This window comes from Diadema antillarum, unplaced genomic scaffold (genome assembly GCF_040938485.1).
Source record: "Diadema antillarum isolate AM-2024a unplaced genomic scaffold, OU_Dant_1.0 scf00000074, whole genome shotgun sequence".
NCBI classification, from domain to species: Eukaryota; Metazoa; Echinodermata; class Echinoidea; order Diadematoida; family Diadematidae; genus Diadema; species Diadema antillarum.
In genome coordinates, this window is record NW_027270963.1 from 3,874,045 (window position 1) to 3,901,498 (window position 27,454).

General features: G+C 38.8%; 1 protein-coding gene across 1 annotated transcript in view; it reads left to right on the forward strand.

The window, feature by feature from the left end:
• Window positions 1-27,454, forward strand: part of LOC139717319 (calcium/calmodulin-dependent protein kinase type 1D-like) — a 157,839-nt gene that overhangs the window by 107,264 nt on the left and 23,121 nt on the right. The window contains exons 5-6 of the mRNA XM_071628816.1: window positions 8,159-8,358; window positions 11,673-11,785. Of these exons, the coding sequence (XP_071484917.1) occupies window positions 8,159-8,358; window positions 11,673-11,785 (313 nt within the window). The remainder of the gene's footprint in view (window positions 1-8,158; window positions 8,359-11,672; window positions 11,786-27,454) is intronic.

Consider the following 27,454-nt stretch of genomic DNA (forward strand, 5'->3'; position numbering starts at 1 on the left):
TGTCAGTTTTCAGTCTGAGTTTGTATGGCCCATGCGCAATGTAATTTGCATGTGTTTGTCGCTATTTGTAAGTGGGTTATTATAACCTTGAATTTTTAGTGTACTGACATACTAAATTATTGTCAAGTGGACAATAACTATGACAAGAAACTTGCATGAACAAGATTAGTCACAAGTCAAGCTGTTGCAGTCATGACTATTATATTGAATATGAGCATTAAGATACCGTAAAATCCTTTGGTGGACTCTTTGACTGAATATGTCTCATATTTGTACCAAATATATGAAAAACAAACATTAAATTTTGTTAACTTTTGTGATTGTTATCATTTCTTGTATAAGATGAAAAGTGTTTTTAATTGAGTCCCAAATAAAACACCTCTCTACATGTGAAAATTAGAAGAAAAAAAAGATAAGATGCAAAAGTAATGTTACCAAACTATTCAGATTATGACTTATATTTACCATTGTGTCACTAAGAACCAATTAGAATACTTTTCTTACAGTTTAAATGCAACACAATAACATGAAATCTACAAAGGAAAAGTGTTGGCTGCATATATCCTGTTATAAGACCAGACCAGTGCATCCTTCTCTTTCTCTTTCTTTGATACAAAGAATGTAAGCCCTATACCATATATTAACATTTAAGAAGTTCTTGTTGTTTATCATCCTCTTTACCAAATACTTTGTGACCTATCTGTATCAAATGTGTTATCCCCCATTTTGTGTAAGCTGCATGCAAAGATCATGCACAGTTATTTACAGAAGCCAGCAGTCAGTCACAAAGTGTATGACTGGGTAGCAAAGTCATTCATTTTTGCATTCAATCAATATTGATGACAGGGGCACCAAATTTCCCTCATTTTCCTCTATAACACTTTATGTTCATGTCAGATCTAGTTTGATTTTCAAGTTATTCTTTAACAGCTTAGATGCATCAGTGCCACTGGCAGTAAACCATTTCTCAATAATGATTGATGGGGCAACGATGTAGCAGTGTCAACACAAGAAACAAGAGAGTTACGGACTCTTTAACTTGCCATTTGTGCATACTCCGAACTGTAAATCCACAAATTCATTTGTGTGGGAGGCAGATGGAATGAGTGAGTGTCTGGTAGTCTGAGATCTGGCACATAAGACTTTCCAAGCGAACGAGGAAGAAGATAATGATAGATGCAAAGAACTTTTTGCCGTAGAAAGCCAAAGGGTGAAAAAGTACTCCTAAATGGAAGCCAATGTAAGGTGAAAGTAATGTTGCTGATGCCACGTGGAGTTAATTGCCTACTGAAAACTAATTCTCATTTCATTTCTGACACCTGCGAAATAATCTTTGCATTGAAGTGACAGCCATCAGTGATACAGTTTTTGATTGTCTGCCCATCGGTGAAACTCATTCCAAGGAAGAGCCGGGAGAAACCTTGGCAAATGTTGCGGAATTTTAATCAAGATTGCAAAAACGGGACCTGTTCTTTTGTTTGTTCTGAGTTGCGTGGCGATGTCGCCGGCTTCCTTCCCACGGAGCGGCGATGTCCATCATGTCCTGGCGTTTAGTGCTCAATTAAGGGCAGCCACTGGAGCGGGACTTTTTGTGGGCAATTAGCTAAAAAGGTTTTGACCGGCTTTCTCCCCCGCTCCTACCTGACCTCCAGTATTGGGATCCCCAGGAGGCTGTCGCTGTCACACATGGAGGTGTGCCAGATAACGCTCTTCATCCTTGCTGGAAGACTCCCATCACCCCCTACCCCTACTCCCCCCCCCCCCCCCCCTCCTCCAACCACCACCATCTCCACCATCACCGTCATCATCATCATCTTCCTCTGAGGGGGAAAAGTGTTCTCAACTAATTGCAGGGATGAAGATGTTGTTTGTTCTGAGGAGTTAACAGGGGCTATTTCCCCATCTATGCTGCATAGTGTCTTTTTCTGCCTCTTATCCCATTATCGTTTCGACGAAGTTAATGGATCCCACAGGCGGATCAGTTGCTGTTGTTGTTTTCTTGCAGGCATATCAAAACTACCACAAAGCCAGACTCCATCCTTCTGCTGCATCCTTGCCTGTTCCCTTGCAAAAACATCTTGAACTGCTGTAAATGTTTAGCCAAATGAGATAATTGCTTTGCATGTAGTGGTATCGCTTTACAAAGCCTCCTTGTGATCAATAATGGCCAGGCCCAAAGTGATGTAAACAATCAATTTTATTATAAAACAACAACAACAGCCATGAGAAGAAACAGGAATCGTAAAAGCTCACTGGCTGCTGCGATAGTTTTTAATGTAGCATTTTTCCCTCCTTGTTTATGCAGTTTGGCCCAGGGGTTAATTAATTCAATATTGTCCAAAAATAATAATCTAGGTGACTCTCTTACCATTTGAAACGTTTAAATGATAATCTCTTTCAAATCTTGCTCATTAGCCATTGTTTCTGTTTGGAATCTCCTAAAAATCGGTTCAATTTTTCTCAGACACTATGAATGTCAAACTCCTGTGAATGCTGAGAGGTGTGCAGATAGTGTTTTTTTCAATTTGATTTCTAATGTAACGTGTTCATTCATATTAATGTTCCTTGGTCATTACTTGTGTAATGTGAAAGCAAATGAATTCATTAGCAAATGTGGGATCCTGTTTTTGTTCTTGTTTCCAGTAGCCAATTGAGTAATGTTTCATAAATGAGACCACTTTGCAAGCGAAAGCTCCTCAGAGCCTCTAACCACATTTCCATGAGAAGCAAAGCTAAGTGATGAGATAATACCCTTTCCTGGATTGGGAAATGATCTTATTGAAGGACACAAGCATATTAAGCCTGGAATAATACCACCAAGAATGTTTTTGAAAGAAATATAATATGATGCTGCGGCATCTATTCTACCAATATATGTCACACCACATATACTGATATGAGACAGTGACTCAAAGGCTCTTAAATGTTGAGAGGGGAAAAATATGATCATGTTATTTTTCTTCAAGATTTTTCTTAAATGGTGGAATTAGATACTTCTTCGAGGGGATATTATGATAAAACGATTACAAACTTAGGCTTTTAGAGTACATTTAAAGCATCTTTGAATGAATGGAGATAAATGGTAAGTGACTAGTGCATGATACTTAACAGTAGTTACATGTACCTCACCAAATCCTACAAGATGTGAATTATTTATGAAATTTATGTTAGTGACAGGCCTGACCATTCATACAAGTGAAACATGTAAAAAAAAATATAATCAAAGTGACTTCAGTTCTGGCTGTTTTTCTGGTGGGTAAAACTATAGAACATCTATATACCGGTAAGGTGATTTTGTTTTTAAGCACCTTAAACATCAGAGCTTCAAGAACCAATGACAGCAATCTTTATTATTCTCTGTGGTTCAGAACACCAAAGATGTAGAAGAGGAATTAGTAATTGTTTGTTTTTTTGTTTTTTTAGTTTAAGGAAACCAAAACCCAAAGAGAAATGTGGATTGAGTGAAAGCAGCAACAGTAATAGAACACATCAGTGAAAGTTTGAGGAAAATCGGACAATCGATGCAAAAGTTATGAATTTTTAAAGTTTTGGTGTTGGAACCACTGGATGAGGACACTACTAGAGGTTTTGATGTCATATGTGAACAACAATTTAAAGAAAATATAAAGAGAATTCCACAAAAATTCATTTTTCATTAAAATTACACATTCCATCAACTTGATACTGACATATGTAAAGGGTAGCAATTATTCCCCCTGCTTTCTGAAAGCAGTTAGTCAACTGCTCTTTTGTTATGCTAGAAAAGTGAATTTTGTGGAATTCCCTTTATATTTCTTTATATTGTTGTCCGCACATGGTGCCATAACCTCTAGTAGTCTCCTCATCCAGCGGTTCCAACACCAAAACTTTAAAAATTCATAACTTTTGCATCGATTATCCGATTTTCCTCAAACTTTCACTGATCTGTTGTTCTAATGTTGCTGCTTTCACTCAATCCACATTTCTCTTTGGGTTTTGGTTTCCTTTAAAGATTACTAGCAAAGTGGGATAATCCTGTCTGTGAAAACAGATAACTGCATTTTCATTTTTTTTTAAGTAACGTCATCATCAAATAGAGAAAAGAAAAATTCTTTCAATGATACCAAACTCATTGCTTAACAAGAAATATTTTTGCAGATATTAAATCACATATATCACATAGATCACATGTATTTTTTTTTTGATATATCATATTGATGAAAATGGGTACGTCTGTTTTTGCATTTAAATTTTTGTTAGATTCATGTGCCTGACATATAAATAACATACCATTTTATACTGCATTTACATAATTATAAAGAAATAACAATTAGCACACCTCTCTGTTTGGTGGTGACATGGATTGCCTTTGTGTATTCTTTTTTTAAATTCTTGGAGGTCCTTTCACCCAATTCACATTTATTTTGGGTTTAGGTTTCCTTTAAATCTGATCAGTTTTTGTCAATTGGTGGTATCTCTTAACATCTATCTTGATTTTTCTGTCCCTATGACTGTGTCTCTTTGCTGCTGATTTTGAATTGATGTGTTTCCACCACTGTCTTCTTGCTTTAATGTTTTTAGTTGTTGTTTTTTTAATATTCATGAAGCAGTAGTTTGTCAGTGATGATGCCACACTTTTGTTTTGTGCATTGTGCATGTTAATGGCATTTAAAATGCTTATTTCCATATTGTTTGAGATCTCTCCTACGTGATGCGTTTCACTTAAAAACTAAACAAAACAAAAGAAAATAATATAGACACGTGCCTAGACAAGTGCGTCAATGGTGGTTAAGTGGCATCGTTAGCTGACTCCCACCATTTTTTTCTTTATTTTTTTTGCATTTAATTCAAAGTGCCACACCCTTCATTAAACTATAGCATAATAATACCAGAGTGTTCCTCCTTCATCTGATCAGCCTGTTGCGTCTGTGGTTTTCTGTCGACGCGTTAAAACTGACGTCGATATCATGCCAAACCCGATCGTTGCCAACACACCCGTGTGCGCACACACACACACACACACACACACACACACACACACATGCACGCACATGCACACACAGACGAACGCACACACCCAGCCAGTATTGGCTCCTTATCAGCACCTCCATGACTTCAATTATGTGCGTAAATGGGTGGGTGTAATTCCACTCCCGAGAGGATCATCTTTAGCTTGTCATCCTTTTGAACTCACTCTCTCCATCTCCCCTTCTCTCCCTCTCTCCCTTCTCCATCTCTCTCTCTTTCTATCTATCTTTATCTCTTTCTTTCCCCATCTCCCCTCTCTCTATTATCTCTCTTTCTACCTGTATGCCTCTCTCTCTCTCTCTCTCTCTCTCCAAGAAGCCATATGCCCTTCTCTCCTCTTCTTCATATTTTAGGAGTGCAAAGTGTATCCTTATTGCCACTGATTGAGATTTATGACGGGAGTGTCCAATTGCAGCGTGGCAGTAGTCCCTGGTCATTCATTATCGTGTTGGGCCCTGCTGTGACCGTTCGCGGTGCGGACAATTATGGTCCGCAGTGGCGTGTGAGGCCATACAGTGTGCTGACGCAAGCAAGCGGGAAGTGAGCCCGCAGCGATAAATTGTGCATGTAATTGTGTATGAATGTGTCTATGTGAGTGTGTGTGTGTGTGTGTGTGTGTGTGTGTGTGATGGAGGTGTGGGAGGGTGCCATTAATGCATGTGTGGGGCAGTATGTGTAGTTGTAGTGTATGCTATAGGTTGCTGTTGCGTGTACTCATAGATTTTATGTGTATGTGTTTGTGTTTGTTTTTGTGCTTGTGTTTGTGTCAGTGTTACAATATGTGTGTGTGTGTGTGTTTGTGTGTTTGTGTGTGTGTGTGTGTGTGTGTGTGTTTATTAAGAATCGTCATCTTGTCAATTCTTTCAGCATGTCAGCATCATTTTTCTTGAACTCTTATGACCTCAAATGTATAACAAAGCATTTCACACAATGCTTTCAAATAGAGAGGAAGCCTGCTAGAACCCAGAGGGTGAGAGGGGTCAGTTAAATCTCAAATCAATATTAGAGTATTACATGCCAACATTCTCACAGTAGCATGTGTTTGTTATTATTCTGAAACCAACATGCATTTATGTATCTTACAATGAAAACTTAAACAGCCTTATACACTATCACAACTTTCTAGTGTTACGTTTCAGTGAAATGATGATCTGAAAATTATGAATTAGGTACTTCATGATATTCTTACTCATTTTCAGTCATTCTTACACTAAAAGGAACTGATGGTTAAGGATTAAGTACTCTCATTATCTGCAGCAGAATGTGTGCGTACATTTAGCTCATATTGGAGTAATAAATTCCATAAAACCCCATCTTGCTAGACTGATTTGGCTACAATCCTCAAAAATGGACAAAATGTAACATATTGCTTGGTCATTTCAAATCTTCTCCATCATATCTTTAGTGTTTTTAGCTCACCTGAGCCAAAGGCTCAAGTGAGCTATTGCGATCGCCCTTCGTCCGGCGTCCGTCGTGCGTCGTGCGTCGTCCATCGTCCGTCGTCCGTCGTGCGTAAACTTTTTACATTTTCATCTTCTTCTTGAAAACCTCAGGACCGATTTTCATCAAACTTGGCAGGTAGCATCCCTAGGGGGTTAGGAACTCAATTTGTTAAAATGGGCACCATGCCCCACCCAGGGGGCCCCCAGGGGGGCCCAAACCCCCCAAAATTAAGGAATCTGTAAAAATCTTCTTCTCTAGAACCAGAAGTGATAGAGCTAAGTTAATACTATGAGTTACTTCATTGATGACTGTAGTTTCAAGTTTGTTCATGGCAGAATCAGGGGTGCCCCCCCTTGGGACCCAGGGGAGGGGGGTGGGGAGGGGTTCTAATGGGGCCTAAATTGTACATTTTCATCTTCTTCTTGAGAACCCCTTGACCCATTTTCACCAAACTTGGCAGGTAGCATCCCTAGGGGGTTAGGAACTCAATTTCTTAAAATGGGCACCGTGCCCCACCCAGGGGGCCCCTAGGGGGCCCAAACCCCCCAAAATTAAGGAATCTGTAAAAATCTTCTTCTCTAGAACCAGAAGTGATAGAGCTAAGTTAATACTATGAGTTACTTCATTGATGACTGTAGTTTCAAGTTTGTTCATGGCAGAATCAGGGGTGCCCCCCTTGTGACCCAGGGGAGGGGGGTGAGGAGGGGTCCTAATGGGGCCTAAATTGTACATTTTTATCTTCTTCTTGAGAACCCCATTACCCATTTTCACCAAACTTGGCAGGTAGCATCCCTAAGGGGTTAGGATCTCAATTTGTTAAAATGGGCACCATGCCCCACCCAGGGGGCCCCCAGGGGGGCCCAAACCCCCAAAATGAAGGAATCTTTAAAAATCTTCTCTAGAATCAGAAGTTATAGAGCTAAGATAATACTATGAGTGAGTACATTAATGACTGTAGTTTCAAGTTTGTTCATAGGAGATCCAGGGGTGCCCCTTTTGGGGGCAGGGGTGGGGGGGGGGGGGTGGTTGGGAAGGTCCAAATGGGGGCCTGAATTGTACATTTTCATCTTCTTCCTGAAAACCTCATAATGGATTTTCGTCAAACTTGGCAGGTAGCATCCCTAGGGGTCAGGATCTCAATTTATCAAAATGGGCACCATGTCCCACCCAGAGGGCCCCAGGGGCCCCAATCCCCCCCAAATTAAGGAATCTTAAAAAATTTGGGCCCTTATTGTACATTTTCATCTTCTTCTTGAGAATGCCTGGTCAAATTTTGGTAGAGCTGTGAATAATTTAGATTAATAGTGACTGCGTGAAAGGTGAACTTGCGATACTCAGGTGAGCGCTAGACCCGCGGGTCTCTTGTTGGAGCATAGGGTCTTGCCACCATCTTCCTGGTAGTGACAAAAATGTTGAACATGTCCAAAACTTCCAAAGCGAGAGCTAACCTTGTTTATTTTTGTTCAAAAATGAATAGTGCTTTCCTGCCTTCCCTCATTCCCAGGGCTGTGTGCAATTTTCTTTCATCAAGTTTGTCAAGAATTAATCAATCAAGAACACTTCCTGAAGATATTGTGAATTTGTTGCAAGCACAAGGAATCTGGAATCTCAAAGGCAAAAGAATGTGCGTCTAACGTTCCGCGTGACTTGTACTCGTGTTTCCATATTCTTCTACATCTTTTTTTTCCCTTTCCGTTTTACCCAACAGCCAGAGAATCTACTATTCTACAGTCCCGACGAAGATTCCAAGATCATGATCAGCGACTTTGGTCTGTCGAAGATTGAGGGTCAAGAAGGCATGTCGACAGCGTGTGGCACACCGGGCTACGTGGCGCCGGAAGTTCTCAAGCAGCTGAATTATGGGAAGGAGATCGACATCTGGTCAATAGGCGTCATCACGTACATTCTGTGAGTCTGCATTTAGAGTTTAGAAAACCCTTTGTCAAGCTTTATGATGCTCATGCAGTGACACTGTAAGCATTTTTTAAAGTGATGTATCAGATCTACCCTCTTGAAGAAACATATTTTACTTTTATTTAGTTTGGGGAAGGAGGGGACGTATCTTAGGAGCTTCTTGTGTAAAATACGGTATATTTCTCTGATATATATACATTACTATACCGTAAAGCAAAAAATATCCTCGGTTTGAAATTTTTCGCAAATTGAAGCCAATGGCCTTTTTTCATGGCATGAAATTTTTGTGAATTTCCGCTGGCATCCAATGCGTATTGTGTAGACGAGAACTTTCGCATGCATATTAATTTTCCGAATCATGGCTCTTGTGAAATTTGAGAAATTAAAATGCACGTAAACATTTCTGGTTTTACAATGTACGAATAAACTCATCCTGTAATTTGAGAAGAGTTTTGTGAGATGCAGACAAACTTCACAAATAACTAGAGAAGCATTATCTATTTCAACATATTTTCACTTTTATAGCATAATGAAAGAAGACTTGACTTAACCTCTTTCAGAAAGCAGGGGGAATGATACTATCCTAGACACATGTTAGTAATGAGTTGAGTCAATATGTACATTTCATAGAAATTAAATTTGTGCATTTTTTTTTTGATATTTTCTTCAAATTGATTTCCATACGTGGGGTCACAAAGTGTTGAAGTGTTCCCATCCAGCGAAAATTTCAAGATTTGTAACTTTTGACTGCATTGTCTTATTTTCCTCAAGCTTTGCTGACGTGTTCTAAATTGATATTTCCATATTCACTCAATCCACATGCATTTTGGGGTGTCATTCCCCTTTATAAATATCTCTTCAATTCCTGATGAGAGAATATAAGAATTTCCTCAACGCGGGACATGATTCTGCTCATTTACATTCATGTAACCTAGAAGTTTCTCCCTTATTGCTGTTTGGAAACCTCCATATTTTGATTGATGAATGTTCACAGCTGTCCAAAGAATTTATGGTCGTACAGACAAGAGAAAAAAAGAAATGGTTTAAAAATGATCAAAAAGATGTTAAAAAAAATAGTGTTGATAAGCCTACACTGATTTAAATGACCACTTTGCTATTTCTCTCTAGCAAATTTTAACTAGTTTCTATTCCACCACACTTTCTTGAAGGGAAATTTTATAATCTCTGTACAGTGCACTCTTGTGATTTTATAAGCAGGCCCTAAACCTTGAACCCATATCCTTGATAAGATTACATTATTTTTCATCTTACTGTACCAGTCTTAATGCCATATGCAGGAATGTTTTCTTCGTTTGGGGTTAGTTTTGCAAAGGCAGTGTAAGATCATTTATACATGCCAAGTGCTAAAGCTATCAACTATGTGAAAGACATATTTCATTGTGGTATGCCAACAATTTCCTTCCCACCCCCCAACACACACAACACATCCTTACATTAGCACTGTTTTTTGGCTCACTGTATCACAGTTTCCTTCAAAGCACGCTAGCATGCTTAATGTCAACAAAGAGAGGCGGCAATTCACGTAAATATCTGGGCCGGTTTAGCCAGACAGTTACAGTATTCTGCCGTTTAGGTCGGTCGCATCAATCATGTGTCAAGCTTCCCCCACAAAAGGGTCGTTTAGGAGAGGGTATACTATAGAATACTGTGTGGGACTAAGGGGAATGGAAATTCACAAAGTCTCCAGCTCAACACTGTGTGCAGGGGGAAACACAAATAACATGAATGTTTGTTTGACATCAATCTCTCGTCGGCCGGTGCCTGGAAGTAGTGGTCTAACAAAAGAGCAGCAGCGATGGTTACATTTCTAGCAAACTGTACTTACCTCTAGCTAGGACACCACCCCATAGGAAGACCGCCCTCTGCTGGTGATGTGAAATTAGGATCATAGACTATTAAAGAGTCAACAATCTGCCTCTCCTGTTGTTGTTGTGTTTGTGGCAAACTCTGGGTGTAAGGTCCAGGCAATCTCCGTTGCCTTGTGTGTCAAAAAAAAAGAGAAAAAAAGAAAAAAGAAAAATAATGCAGAATATCGAAGCTTGATTTGTAGGCCCATGTTATTTTGTTTATCATCCATAATAAGGTGAATGCAGCTAAAATAGCTATTAAATCAAATATTTTTTTTACTTGTTTGTTGTTACTTTTATCCCTTTCTGTTTGTTTGTTTTTGAATGAAATGGTGATCTTTTGATAAAATCTGTAATTAATTTTTGAGCAAAATTTAACAAATTATGGGACGGTGATGTTTTTCAAAAGCCACTATACATTTAATTTTTCTTTAAATTGCAGAAGGACATAGACATCTTCAGTCTTGAGATATATATATATGTATATAAAGAGACTATCTCTGTTTCTTTGAGCAAATTTACAGAGGAACTTTGTGAGTACATTAAGGTTAGGTTAAGGTTGTTAACAGTTACTCTTTTTGTCCTCTTATACTCTTTTGATTATTTTATCACTGTACTTTATCAATACCATGATGTCGATACCATATTCTGGGACACAGTTGAAAAATGGCATGATGATTTGTGACCGTGCATCACAAAACAAACAAAAAGTCACACCCCTTGATTTTACGTGAGGACCCAAAACAAGTGAAATGGGTCAACTAAGTCAATCTTGAGTTTTTCATATTTTCTGAAAGAGCTATCTTTCTTCTACATTATTCTTAAGTTTGGGATCATAACACGAATGGGAAAGTGCATTTTCCGCAGTTTTTCTACAACCCTTTTTTTGGGGAGAGAAGAATTAAGAGGTATGTATTAGAGGCCCCTTTTCATTTCTTGAAATCCTTTGTACACTCTTCACTTTCAAGTCTAATAACTTTTGAAAGGATAGTGCTACTGCTTTGAAAGTTGGCATTAATCATGGATAGAATGTGTTAATAGAACATGGTCAATTTCAGCTTAATCTGATAATCCCATCATTGTTGTTGTAATGTGGTTGACATCCTGTGTTTTGTCCCTTTTATCACACAGCTAGCGCGGCTTGGTGAAAGATTAAGCGCTTGAGTAGACCCTGTACTTCAGAGCCTCTTTTCTCAGTTCACACTTTTCCAGAGTGTGTGCTTTCTTTCCAATATTTAGGTAGGTTAGGAGAGTCCACGTGAATTGAGTTATACATCATTTTAAAGCTTAGAGTCTGCTCTTTCAGAATCTGCCCTTAACTAAAAACCTATGTCTGGCGACTTTTTGTTGGTTTTGTGATGCAGGGTCACATTTAGAATCAAATGAGGGCTAATGTAACTTAAAAGTTGTGTTTATCTGTTGTCTTTCCATTGTACATAGACTGTGTGGTTATCCTCCGTTCTACGATGAAAACGACTCCAAGCTCTTTCAGCAAATCATGCGAGGTGACTACGAGTTTGACTCTCCGTACTGGGACGATATCTCAGATTCAGGTGAGTGTTTCCCTGTAAGCCCAACTAGCTCGTTCAATTCGAGTGTTGACAGGCTTCCGCAGCACAGCTCTATGTAGTCTTGTCTGCAATCTGTGTTGGTCTCTGATATTTAGAATGTTCTGATTTCTCACTTCTGTTCATCTCTGCTTAATTTATCTCCTCAGAAGGCATACTGTATATTGTCTGTGTAACTTTATGTTCATTTTATGCAGATGTGTTAGTTGTTGTTGTTGGTTTTTTTTTTGGGGGGGGGGGGAGAGGGCTGGACATGGTAGTTGGAAGGAGTGTATGTATGGAACAAAGGGTACATAAGTGTCTCTTACTGTAAAACATGATATATTCGCGGCATGAATTTTTCGCGAATTGGAGCCGACGGCCTTTTTTGCGGCATGAAATTTTCGCGAACTGCCACTGGCATTCAGTGCATATAGTGTACAAAAGAACTTTCGCGTGCATTTTAATTTCGTGAATCTTCACGCTCGCGAAATTCGCGAAATTAAAATGCACACGAACATTTCTCGTTTTACAGTATTTTATGATCAATAATAATGACGGAATTTTGTACTTATAAGCATACTTTTGTTATATGCTGCATAAGATGTCAGTCATACTGTCATGTAGTTTTACTGAGATAAATGTACTTGCTCGGCTAAAGGGGAATAGGCATGCTTCATGTTGAGCAATATGAATTACAACTGCCGTACAAACCACTTCACTGATTAAGCCATGAAATGATTTGTAAAGACTCAAGGTATTACTTACTGTCATCATTTCACATATTTTCAATGAATTATGGAACACAAATTTTGATACATAGGGCCTACTTTTGTTTGTATACCTCCATAATGTTTTCATGTATTTCAGTATTCATTCACTCACATTCACCTAGTGATTATGACAAGACAATAAAAGTCACTGTTAAAGTGTATAACAGCATCACACCGAAGAGGTGTGTAACCACTGGTTTCCTGCAGTTCCAGTGTTTATACCATAATTCAGTGTGCACTTGCGAAAAGTTACAGACATCAAAAACTGTATTTGCCTGCAAGTCAGCAAGAGGAAAATCTGACATTAGCACTGTGGAGTATGTGAGCAATGTGTATTTTCGAACTGCATACAGAGATGGCAATAATGCTAATAGAGTCAGTCAAACCAGGTAAATGCCACAGCTGTTTTCAGGTTGTGAGGAAATTTGATACGTTGATGTGACAACATCCTCAATGTTAGTGACCGGGTTGTCATGTTAATCTGAAACCACATAACTCAAACACATTAGGCACGAACCAGATGTCTCCGTCCCTGGTCAGTATCTGACCGGTGTGACATTTGAAGGATGACACAACAGCTCTCCTGTGCAGACGCTGTCCGTCATTTGTTACATAACCGATTAGCAGGCTGTCCACTTGTCCATCAATCATTCCAATGTCCAAAGAGAACATCATTTAATATTCCTTATCCATCTATTTGTTGCAAGAGTAAATATCCAGAGGCGTGTTTGCTATGATTTTCTATCGGGAGGTACTGGCACAGCCAACACAACTCACAGACGTTGCGCCAGAATAGTACATATAGCTGAGTCATGCCAAGTTGTATGTAAGATCATCTTCTTTATGGGACCAGTCTGTCTCTTACTCCTGGTCTTCTATTCCGTCTCATCCTTCTCTTGTTTTTCATCACTATTTACACATCTGTTTCAGTATTACCATCAGTACTAAAGTGATTATAATAGAAAGAACCAAGTTCTTCTCTCTTTGAGAAGTGTTACTAAAAAATCCTCTCCAAGCCCCCACCACTGGCTTTGTATCGTTCTCATGTATCCTCAGCCCTCCTTTGAAAACCCTTCACAACCTATCCCACTATATGTTTAGATGATTAGCAACTAGCACTGCATTAGCATGGTTAAGTTTTGTGAATGAACTGAAAGGTCTGTCCCTTTTACATGTGTATGTTGATTTTCTGTCACCCATCAGTCAAATATCTAACTTTCCTCTTGTTATGACATATGCACCGCTTTCAAGGGAAAATCATACACACCGACTCAGTCAACGGCTTGCCAACTTCACATATTCTGCTCAAATCCACAAACCCGCCCAGACCGATAGATAAATCGCCAAATGTCGCAGCACAATGAAAGCTTTTCTCGTGCTTCCGTTCGTCTCACATATAGCTTGCATTTTATATGGTGATTGACTATCGAGCGGTGTTTCCTAATAGATTTGCATGTAAATTCTAAGTTTCTGTCACTGTTTTGTGTGCAAAAGTCATGCCTTTAAATTATGTACCTACTGGTCATTTCAAAGAAAAACAATCATCTATTTGTAATACAATTTTCATCAAAGCATAGCTTTGCATTTTCTCTACAACTTTGCTCACTGCGTGTCCAGCTTAACAGAAATTAACAGAAATCTATGTAGCAGTAACATAGATTTGAAAAACAGAATGTTTTCTCAAAGCATGACTATGTTGGTGTCCAAGAATAATGTGGGACACAGGGGGTTTCCACCATGGCACATAAAGAGATAATGAGATATCTCTTCAAGCTGTAAATGGGCCCATTTTTGGTTTAAAAAAAAGCACTAGCCAACCAAGATGCAATGTAATTGAAGGCTGCACTACCTTTTAATTGGGAAATTTTAGATAGAAGATCAATGATGTCACTTCCACAATGAGAGGAGCTGGGTCTTGGAGCTGAGATACCTAAGATGTTTTGTCTTTGCCATGGCAACCTGTCGCCATGGTGTTTGTGTGGCATGACTTAGCGAGGTAAAAGCCCTATTAGGCGCGCCACACTCTCCAACATGTAATTAGGATGTGTGATGTGTGCCTAGCTAATGGACAGGACTCTGCAGTAAATATCATTCTCTTGAGTGATTCTAATTCACCAAATTCAGGTGTCTTGCAGATGCAGCTCCAGTTATAATGATGAATATGCACACTGTAAATTCTGTGCAGATGTATGTGACTAAATGCATTGTAAGGTCTGTATATTTTCCTGCGATGAATTAGGACACCAAGCAACCCTTTGAGGGACTATGTTATAATGTCTGCCGTGGGATTTAAACGAGTGCAAATAGGAAGATTAGCATGTAAGTCATGGAGGTTCACTTCACTGCTGGATAGGCTTACGTCTTACATAAAAAAGGAACTCGATCAGTAATCATCATACAGTCACAAGATCAAAGGATGCTGAACATACTCACTTGCTTTTTTGCAAGATGTTCTAATCCCAGCATCATGATGTATACCAGCTCACCTTGTGCAGGGTTCCCACCGACATGCAATCTGCTATGCATGACACGACTAGCCATATACAGTGTAGTAGCTGATGAGGGAATTTTTAATATTATTGTCTATCACAAATATGCGCCACGATTGAAATCGTGGTCTTAATCGTGAAGTAATCCTGGTGATCTTATCAGATCTTATCAGATCTTTAGGTCAGTCATGAGAAGTGCAGTGATATATATATCATATTATTCAGAAAGAAAATTTGCTACCTTACTCAAAACTTGCGCATTAATATTTTTTTTTTGAAGGAAGTATTTTGATAGATAATAATTTAAAGGCAATTTCAAATATACTTTGCTTTTTTGCAAGTCTGTTCTTGTGTTAAAGTGATTTTTCAGTCACGTGAATGAGTATCACTTTTATAGTTAGCTCTTTAAAAAAAAAGAAATGAAATGACACTCAAAATATGTTTTTTTAAGTTAATCTGCCACTATGTACCTTTGGTATATACATGAATCTATAACTTATTGACACACATTGATATGAGGATTTACACATATGGAGACAGAGACACATACATACATATAGGCAAACATATGAATACACAAACACAGAAATATGTACATAGATTTATAGATAGATTGATTGAAAAATGGATAAAATATAAATGAATTTCTGAGCCTAGTGTCTACAGATTTCCTAAACTTTACTCTGTTTTTCAATGTGTATTTGGTAAAACGTGCATGCATTGTGCACAATCACTGACTGTCGATGATATTCTTAGATTGTATGCTGTATTCTTACACTGAGGCATTGGGGCTGTGAGTACAATTCGTCTTGAATCAGCTTCAAATGGAGGAGATTTCAATTGAAAGTGGCAACTGTCCCCCACTGTTTCAGGCCCATCTTGCTGCGTCCTTGTGAGCCCTGCCGAAAGTGAGGCATAATACCCATCTCATTATGATGATAGTTGCAGTATGGACATTTTATAGAGAGCACATTCGCCTTGTGATTGTTGTTGTATTTGCTCTTCGTCCCACCTCCACCCCCCCCCCCAATCTGCCGCTCTGCAAATCTCGTGGTGCGGCCCGTGGCAATTTAGCGTATCAGCTTTGGGTTCGTTTCGAAACGGGAGCGCCGGCGCGCGGTTATTTATGGCGAGATCAAACGTAACATCTGAGCAGTCGGCAGGGGCGATGTGCTGTCAGGTGTGTGGGATGCGGACATCATCGTGATTAACTGTGGTGGCATCGTGATGTGCCGTGTTTTGGTAGTGACAAGAAAACATTTGTGCCTAGATGGGCCTCATTATGACCACATTTGTGATGGGGGGGGGTAGAAGTGAGGATTTATTAACCCCTCAAATCCTAAGAAAATCTTGCTGCAAAAAGTCTTTATCTGGACAATCATCAAATTGGCACTTCTGAGTTTTCTTTACATATCTTTGTATTTGGGAGAAAGATGAAGTGTAACTGGCTTATTTCATTAAATCGGCACAAATTCGGAAAAATATAAAACCCTACTAATTTTAGATGGGAACAATGACTTCAAACCGTTTTGAGAAGTGTTGCCAATTTAAGGATCCCTTAAAAATTTAGTGATTTGGCATCTTTAGATAATTGTGCAACAAATATAATGCCCTATGATTAAAGTAGGGCTCAGTTTAAACACTTAAATATAAGTTATGGTGATGATACATAGAAATGTGATTTGTGCAAATTAATGTGTAAAGACTTGCAGTTGCTATATAATTGAATTCTTTGGCACTTTGAGCTCTGATTGGCCCAGAAAATTCCATAGCATTATATTATACACACTGTCCAAAGTCCATTGCAGAAAGAAGGTTAAAAAGTCACTAATTCACTTCACTTCACGGAGTCTCATCCAAAACTGTTCAATGACTGTAAATGTCCATTGAAATGTACAATTTGTGGTAATTTCTGTGCTCCTCGAAGGGAAACTGTCCTTATGCAGTATTTCAAAGAGATTGCTGACAGTATGGGAACAGAAATTTAAGCAGTCTGCACAGTTTCAGTATCTTTGGCTTTGTTGAGTTTGGCACTCTCAGATTCTTAGATATTAGGTTTGCTTTTGGCTTGATTTGTGTTCAACTTGCCATTAAAATGCCATTTGTAGCAAATGTTGCTAATTTTGAGTGTTCATGACACCATGAGAAATGTAATGGTTTGGATTTCGTTTTAGGTTGTGTGTTTGTGTGTGTATGTCTGTGGATGAAATTAAGAGCTCTGCAGAAGTAATAATGACAGAAAATTGAGTCTGTGGCCTGTTAAGAATTATATTGTCCCCTTTTCAATCTATTTTCATTTTCCAAACGAGCAACAAATGTAGATAGATGCTTTTTATATTGATGTTAATATACAAGTAACAAACATTAATTTTGATTAGTTTGGGACATTTAAATGTTGATAACATCCATTTCTACTGACTTTATTGCACTACTTCATTGCCTGCATTGAGGATAAACCACTCTGGTTATGAAATTCCCAAGTAATTAAGCCCCCCCCCCTTTAGCCCCACCAATTTCCAGGTGGGTTTAGCTTTATCTAGTACCACTCTACTCTCATTGGTTTTGGGGAGAGTGTGGTAGCCCTACCTATTGTAGTAGGGGACTGACTAGGCATGTCTTCATCAGCCCGAAGTTTCAAAATAGCGCGCTATCTTGCGGTTACCATACTAGTCTGATGTCAAAATAGCGCGCTATCTGTGTAGTAAAGACGCAAATAGCGCGTTATTTGATCAGGAAAATTTCCCCCAAAATCTTGGTCTAGTTCATGAACTAGAGCGTTAATTCGTGAAATAGCGCGCTATTTTGGGTGCGTCTCCATCAGCCCGAAATTTTCTCGATCCCTCCAAGCTTCTGGTTGGCCAGCTGGCTATGGAAAGCGCATGTACAAGCTAGTGATTGTGTATAGTACATACACGCACGGTGTATTCAAGGATCACATGTGTGTACTAGGCCTACTGTTGTTGACATCTTTAAAACCAGGGAGGTGATTTCTCACACCTCCCTATTAAAACTCAGTGCCGTGCATGCTAGCTGTTTTTTGTAAACTTCTTCTTCTGGTCCACTCTACCTTAGCTGAAGATTCTTGCAGATTGTGTGTATTTTGGATTTGTTTAAACATTGCAATTCATTAATTTCATATAAGATGCCTCACTGGACAGAAGAAAGAGTAGCGTTATTAATATCCTGTTGGAGAGAATATGCTGTACTGCTCACCTCCCTGGTTGTAGTATCGTACATACGTTGATGTAGGAGATAATTCATTTTGAGCGTGGAAATCCACTTTCGAACCGCGAGCTAGGCAGAGTAATATTGCAAAGTGCGCATGCATCAATTTTCGGGCTAATTTCCTGAAGCAGGCTGTTTGAGTTGATGAAGACGCACATTCGCTGTATCGGGCTGTTTTCTAAGACCGCAAAATATCCCGCTAGTTTGAACTTCGGGCTGATGAAGACACGCCTAATGGTACCTCACTTGTTTGGGTTAGGACTGTAATTGGGGTTTTAAAGGGAAGCAGTCCTGAGATTTTCACTGTACTGATAATTAAGAAGAGTAAAAAATATAACCTTTCACCAATCTATACGCGTGGACATCAAAAATTGTCTCCGTACGCGATTTTTAAAAAATAATTCTTGCAAGCGATCGTGTAAGAGCCTGCCAAAAGGTGCAACGTCATTGATGCCCTACTCTCAAGTTGACAGCCGTGCCTCAGAAAACCAATTTAAGTGTTCAAAATGATCATATCTGATTTTTTCATAAAATGTGACAATATGTGGTTTTGTTATTTCAAACAAAATATTTCAAGCTTATTTATATATACAATTAATATAAAAATAAATAGTAAACACGTATTTATAAATAACTAGGGATGACGAACAGAACACCGCTGGAAAGAGTTGTGCATCGATGACGTATGACTCTCCGCCAAGACTTGCTCATTTGCAGAGTCACACTTTTTTAACCGAAATGTACGGGCTTATTTGGTGATTTGAAAGTTTGTTTTTGATGAAAGTAGTTCATTGGAGGTACCAACAACAACATATTTTTTTTTAATTTCGTGAGGACTGCGTCCCTTTAAGAAAGCCAGTGAGAACAGAAATAGAACTAGTCCAGGGCTAAAGAAGCTGATGGTAACAGGTTGCGTTACAGCCAATCCAAAGCAAGATGGTCATGAATACTCAATTCCACAACGTGATCACAGTGATGTCAAAGCAGTACTTTGTGTAATTTTTTTTTTTCAAAGGCTCAGATATATTGTCCTTGCTAGCAGATGTAGCAGGCTTCTTCAATAATAATGATAATTTACTGAATAGATATTGAGTGGCAAACAAGTGGTAAATGGCTGGAATGAGCTTTGTAATATTTGTGTTTATTCTCCGAGTTTGAAAGAATGATAAATCATTTCTCATGAATATTCACAGAGCCTGGATGGTCCAGGGTTAACGATTTCATGTGAGAACAGGAGCAATTTCTGTTTTTGGCCCTAGAATCAGTGATAATTCTTCAAAGTGATGATTCTTCAAATGCAAGTGAGAATAGGGGCTAAGAAAACCAAGTGAGAGAAGGACTATAAATAACTTCATTGTCATAGTTGTGTTTTTAGCCTTGTTGTCATCAGCAAGTTAATTAGTCAGTCTTGAAACCCTTCTCAATCGGGGCACCGATGTTTTCATCCTGAAAGGTGGGGGAGGGGAGATACTAGGGCGAAAGGTTACTATATGGATTTGTGCGCCAGCCTCTCCGCCCACTTTCTTCGCCCACCAGCTCCACCCATCTGCTTACCCATAATGTAAATGAGCCACGCCCACACAAGTTTACCGTATGATAGTTATCGCTAATGTATTTAGACTGTCTTAAGAATAAGGGCAGAGGACGAGCAGTGAAACCATAAGCTTGAGAGCTGATGGATACCCCGGCAAGGATGCTGTCGATGTCGCCTTTCATGCTTTGTGTTCAGAGTCAACTAGTTGTATCGAGGGGTAAGCACTTTTTTAGGTCACAGATGATGACTGTTCTATCTATTCTTATCTGGATTGCAAAGACATATTCATTACTTCTGCTAGCATTAATAATGAGGGGGAAAAACAACTTCTAGCTGTACATTTCAAAGTGTTTTGAAGGTATGCAATATGCAACATAGTTTCACTCGATCATTCACTTTTAATGGTTCCACAAAACTGTCCAAGTCATTTTTTTTTATAGAAAACTACGTGTATTTCTTCATTGTCTCAAGTAATGTGATCTGTTATTCAAAAAAAAAGAAAAAGAAAATGCATGACATCAGGAAATGCTGCAGGTGTGTAACCCCATAATGCTGTATTTTTCTCTCATGAAACCAATGTTTGTTATGTGTGGTGCTATGGGATAGACAGGATGAATAGGAAGATATACCTTCCACAGTTAATTTGGTGATTAGCTTGTCAAATTGACAATTTTCTGGTCCGATAATTAGCTCAACCTGAAGGAGGTATGTCCAGATTTTAGAAGGAGAAATCTGTGGATCCAGAAATGACATCTTCACAATTTAAAGTAGATACCTTCTGAATGGCTGGCTGGAAATAATTCTATAAACTTGTTACATCATCCCCGTAGATGTACTGTCCCCTTTACACTTTACACATCCTCTAGTATAAAAATTGCTGAATTAAGAGGGGGCTTTTCTTGAGTTTTACAATCCCCATCAGTGAGAATTTACTGATTTTACCAAGACAATTGTTGTCAATTTTCTTTTGAGTGTTATTCTAGCTTCATTTTTGTTTTTTGTTTTTGTTTTTTTAACATGGGAATTGGTTAGTGCATGCCCTTCGACACAAGTTTGTGCTGTACGTTGTGTTGTGATAAGTAGTAATGGAAAGTTGATGCCATTTGTGGAGGTATGCTATGAAGATGTCTGCCAAATGAATTATTTTGTTCTGCTAGCTGGAGTCTTCTCCTTGATATATGTATTTCATTTGCAAGGCTTGCTAGATGCTGGGATCCCTGTCATGTGGCATATTAGGGGTGATGCCTCAGCTTCAATCTCGTTATGTTCATCATTTTCACCGCAGGGCACTGTAGGATTGCAATATTAGGTGGCTGTTTCATTAACGTGACAGTCATAACAATATTTCCCTCCAGCAAGGAGCGAGGGTGGAGGAAGGGAAAAAAAGCAAGAGAAAGAGAAACAACAAGAACAACAGAGAGATGATAAAGAATATGATAGAAGAGAATAGATAGAGACAAAGAAAAAGAAAGGAAAAGAGGCAGAAGTGACATAATGAGTGGTGTGATGATAGAAGAATATTCCGTAGATGCAAGGAGAAAGAACGATGGGGAGAGAGAAAGAAAAGAGATCTGAGCAAGAAGTATCATTAGTCAGTCGATAATATTCACGAGAATATTAGATGCAAGCATATATATATATATATATATATATATATATATATATATATATATATATATATATATATTGTGAGAGAAGATGGAGTTATATAAGCAGTGGTTTGATAATACTCTTCTCAAATTTTCTCAACTCCCATTAAAGAGAATATCTGCTGATGCGGAAAATAAGAAACATAGTTGGGACTAAGGGGTTTTATTGCCAAAATGGCTGTACGAAGATGAAATGGTTTCTCATGTATAGTGATTTTCAACATGATCAGCCAGGGATTGGGGGTGGGGGGGGGGAGGAGAGGGATAGATACTTGAAATTAGAGATGAAATAAACTCTCTGAATCATAGGCAGTCGGGACCCATCAAGTAACAATCAAAGAGTGATCCGAAGTCCTTGGAATGTCAGAAAGAGGGATCAGCATGATGCTGGCCAAAATTGAGGAACCGAAAGAGACTGAGAGAGGGAAAGATGGAAGGGGAGAGGGAGGGGGGAGAGAGATTTGTAATGAAATTCGTGCTCCAGGGTGCCGTAAATAGCAGTTTGATCTTCACGCTCCGACTGGCGAGGGCCTCCAACCCATCACATGCAAGGGGCTATCATGTCAACATCATCCGCCGCCACCACCACTGTTGTCACCGTGGCGATGTGCTGCCAACCCCATAGCCAAGAACCAAATTTTAGCCCGCCAGTCAGAACAAATCAATCCAAACACCCCGACATGAGGACATTAATCCATTAAAGACCAGTTCAGAGTATACTCTGGCAGGTGTCTACGGGAAATGCTTGTACAGCAAAATCAGCTCGTCCTCAATGGGTTAAAGGTGAAAACCCCTCCATAGTAAGCCTTCTCAGTTTCCTCCAGGCTTACCATTCGCAGGTGGTACTCTTCACGAGAAAAGCATCGTCTAAAGTTAGGCATCAAACCGCTTTCAAGCCTTCGAAGGATTGCATTACTGCATTCGGCTGTTAAATGGTCTAAAAATAGGCTTTAAACTATCAATCCCACACTTTTGTTTTTATTTTGCTTGTGTTTTGCTTGTGTAAAGTATCTGTTGGTTCTATGGAAGTCAAAGCTGTGACTATTAAGATACTTTTAAATGGTAAAGTTTTACGAGTTTGTAAATGAGTCAGTGAAACCTTCAATAATATATCAAAAGAAAAAAAAATAGGAAGTTACAGCTTCTAGAATTAAGTGGTCACTAGCAAATAATGATTTAATTGGAGACAAGTTGTTCGGAATTTTCCATCTACCTTGTACACAAAATGTATGATTTTTAAACATCTGTTTTTAGTGTACTTTCTAGAGTTATCTAACTTCATATTTGAAGAATTCATGTCTGTATGCTATATTTTGGTTCCAATCACATTAGAAGTGGCAATCATTTTGATATAAAAGCATGCAGAGAGTTGTCAAGCACTTGTCAAATACTGTATGACCCACTTGTAATTGTTCTATGATTAAAACACCTTAACTTCTGTACTCTTGGCTTGTGTTCAAGATTATCTCCAGTTTATTGAAATGCCTGAAGCAGGAGTGGTAATAAGTCATAACAAGGCATACAAGAAGACAATCAAAGCAGTGAAGAGTACGAACATGAAACAACTGAGATACCTGCAAACAATTCATGACCATGACCATAAAGTACAGATGGGTATCTTGTAATTTAGTCCTTGACCTCAGAAAGAAAACTTGGGTATGGCTGTGGTGAGTTAATAACAAATTTACGCTCCTCATACCGTAGATTAACTTTAAAATGTCACAGGTAACTCATCTGAAACACCCACTGATTTTACTCAGTGCTTAAAAATGGTAACTAGGCAAAAATTAAATCTGATGTAATATGCTATTTTGCTTCACTTTATTCATTGTCATCCGTCTACTCATAGCACAATATTTCTGCTTCCTTTTCCTCTAAATTTCTTCCACATCATTCCCAGAGGTGTTGTACGCTTGTGTTTTTGTGTGCATGGCTGTTCTCTATTCAGTTATCTCACATATTTGCTTTGTCTTTTTATGTTAAATTCTACTACGAAACTATACCAAATGTTGCAATATTTGTGTGTGTGTGTGTGTGTGTGTGTATGTTTAAAGAATGTTTATGTGTTTGAATTGAATTTACTGAATACAGTACTCTCCGCTTAATAGGGTAAGTTTAACGCTTAATCAGGTACTCTTTTTAATTGACTTACAAAGTGAAAAACAGTTCCTGATGCATGTTATATTTATCTGATAATCAGGTAGGCATTCTGAATAAATGGGTATTAAATTTCCAGAGTAAGCTGATCTACTTCCATGGTTTCCCACAGAAAGCCTTTAAAATTTGTGTAAATATGAATAATATATATGCATAACTGTTATAGGAATGTAGTTTCAAAGTGACTGATGTTTAGAAGCGTGTATGTGGCTTGATGAGGACTCAGGGCTGCAAGCAGATTGTTTGCAAAATTATACTGCAGACACTAACCATACTAACTAAGGCTGTTGTGTGACTTCAGATAAGCTGTGGCCGTTTGTGTAAGTGACATACCGTGCTGTGTGTCCGATGCAGAGAGGTGTGTGACTAGTATGTGGTATCTACGTTTTGAATAAAATAAATGCAGACAAAAAAAAAAAACTGGCCAGAAATGAATATAATCTATTAGTGGAAAACGAGCAAAGAAAATTGGATTCCTGCTCATTTTTCGACTTGAATAAAATAACACGCATTCTGCTTAATCCATTACTCCACTTATTTGGGGGAAAAAAAATGCTCTGCAAGACACTACCCGATTAAGCGGAGAGTACTGTACCAGTGTCAGACTCCACAGGATGTAAAGTTCTGCTGTGGTAGTGTTTCTGCCACTTTGTAATAGATCTCTCTCTCTCATCTTTGATCTTGTCTCTTCCCTGGCAAACATCATGAACCAGTGTGTGGTTCCATGCGAGGGACTTCAAGTGATGTCTTGTGACAGAAAGTTAATGCCATCCAAGGCGCTCTCGGTGTGTGTGTGTGTGAAAGTGAGATTAGTTTTGCAAACTTTAATCTAGCGCAGTAAGCAAGAAGATGATGAGTGCTTTGACAGGGCAGATTGATGAATAGCAAGGAGCCTTGATCCCCCTTCAGTCCTTCCTGTATTATTCCTCTAGCTTTGTGCCGAATCTCTCCCGATATAAGGTGAACGTCGCAAAAGTTTGAGCAACTTTGAAATTGCATATTGATCTTTGGATTTGCGATACCGGCATGAGCCGAGCATGTCGACGTTGTAGTGATAAAAGAGAAATTGGTTAACGATTATGAGCTCGACATTGATGCATTATCATCACTGGATGAGGGATTAGTGAACAGACTGGGTGTCTCCGCCTGGATGGAGTCGGTAAGGGTGGGGCAGTATGTGAGCCTAGGGGTGGTGGTTGCAAGGAGGGGGGCGGAGTTGGGGAGTTGGGAAGATTTAGGGAGAAAATAAAACAGTTTTATGCAGAGGATAAAGTGAAATGCAAACTTCACAGATGATTCCTTACTGTAAAATATCTTGCGCTTGCAGTGAAATTGAATCAATGCTCGTGTGTGTCCCCATACATAGAGTACAGTAATGTGATTTATTATCAGTTCTTCTTCAGTGTCTCCAAAACATTACTCACACTTATAGTTAATCAGTGAAAATGCAGATAAATACTGATATTCTTGTTGTCAAGGAAACCGCGACTTAATTCTCATTTGTTATCATCTGTATTGAATGTTTTAGCGGTGCATTATAAAAGCGTATTCTTGACTGCTTGATTTTCACTGTGCAATACGAGACCATATTGAATGAAACGTATAAGTCAACATATTAATTGAAGACCTGAATATTAGAACGACCCAAGTCCAATTTTTGGCCAAATTCAGTTTAACATGGGAAATTGTAGCTTATGCATGGACTCATCTTGTGTATAAATGATAAGTCCTAATTACCCCCGGAAGTGCCAGAAATGAATGAGTTAAATATTATATTAGTGTGAGAATGAAGGACTTGGGTCATTCTTACATTCATATTATAGCGCCCTCTCTCATCCTTCTCTCATCTCTATAACAGAATATTATGTACATGAATCAAAGAACGATCCAAGTCCATATGATTCAAAGAATGACCCAAGTCCATCACACAAAATGGCCTCTCCACAATTAATGTAAATGTTAATTGTCATAATAATATATGTTCTAATTTGTATATACAATGTTGCCTTCCCGTCACAGTTAAATAGAATATTATTGGACAAATAAAAAAGATATGAAGTTTTTTTAAGTTTACTCAAAATGGTCTTCCATGGACTTGGGTCGTTCTTATATTCAGATACTCAATTCTCCATGAGCTTCCATTATGAGTGGCCATGCAATAATACACTTGATTCTGTCTCATCTCTTGCACGAGTGGTTTGCTGAGTGCAGGGCACGAACGTTTGCTACTGTACCAAGTGTGAGTCTTTCCTTTTTCAGTGCAGAGTCAACTTCAAAGTCTAGTAGAAGTGTGGTACTTTTTTTACAGTTTATGTCTTCTCTGAATAATGATTATAGATAATTATGATGAGATTGGGTGGCTTTAGTTCATTGAATACCAGGAAACATTGCATTCATTGGGGCCAATATTCCTTGGTATCCCATTCATTGTCATCCAATATGATATAATTGTCTCATACATAGCATAGTGCCATCACAGGCATTTTGCATCTAGACTGTAAATTTGAATGAAGCAATATTCTTTGCTCAGGATGTAGCATAAATCTTAATTCCCTTTTAACATAATTTTCCTTTATACACTATTGGCATGATTGACAGCTGCTGTTTTCATTGAGCTGATATGCAAACAACTCAAATACATAACTGCTCATGAGAAGACAAAAACAATTAAAAACAGAGCAAGCTGTAAAGCAGGGGAGATAGTAGTACTAGCTATGCTAGGGCGACGATTCATTCATGCGCCATCCTATGCAAGGCTTGCTTATTATCACTCCTGATACAACCAGAGCAACAGTACAAGATGCAGAAAAAGAAAATGACTGCCGGAGTATTGAAGAGGGTGCAAGATGTCGATGCAAACATGTTCTGAGGCTCTGAAATGATTGGTGTGGGGGGGGGGGGGGAGGCACAACATCTCTGAACTCCTCCTCCCCCCCCCCCCATGTACCTCCCTTTCCCAGTCCCGTATTCTAACAGGAGACATGGAGCCACCGTGCCCTACATCCAGGCGTCAAGAAAAATGGATGTCACACCTGAAGAGTGATGATGATGTCATCAGAGAAACGGCCTGCCAATCCATCAATGGGAGGCCTGCGATAGTTGTTTATTTTCGTCCCGTCCGGCCGGGACGTGTTTGAGCAGTTTTGATTCCAATTTGGACACAATAAGACATTGCACTTTTCATGAAGGACCGAGAGGCAGACAGGCAGATGGACAGACAGGGGGAGGAGGAAGAGGTTCTGAGAGAAAGAGATAGAGATAAGAGAGAGAGATAGAGAGATAACAGAGAGAGATAGAGATAAGAGAGAGATAGATAAGAGCAAAGAGATAGATATTAAGAGAGAAAGAGATAGATAAGATTTAGAGATAAAGTAGGTAAGAGAGAAGAGAGAGATAAGAGATAGAGATAAAGTAGATAAGAGAGAAGAGAGAGATAAGAGACAGAGATAAAGTAGATAAGAGAGAAGGGAGAGATAAGAGATAGAGATAAAGTAGATAAGAGAGAAGAGAGAGATAAGAGACAGAGATAAAGTAGATAAGAGAGAAGAGAGAGATAAGAGACAGAGATAAAGTAGATAAGAGAGAAGAGAGAGATAAGAGACAGAGATAAAGTAGATAAGAGAGAAGAGAGAGATAAGAGACTGAGATAAAGTAGATAAGAGAGAAGAGAGAGATAAGAGATAGAGATAAAGTAGATAAGAGAGAAGAGAGAGATAAGAGACAGAGATAAAGTAGATAAGAGAGAAGAGAGAGGTAAGAGAGAGAAATAAGAGCGTGAGATAGATAAGAGAGAAGAGATAGATAAGGAGAGAGAAAGATAGATAAGTAGGAGAGAGAAAGTAGATAAG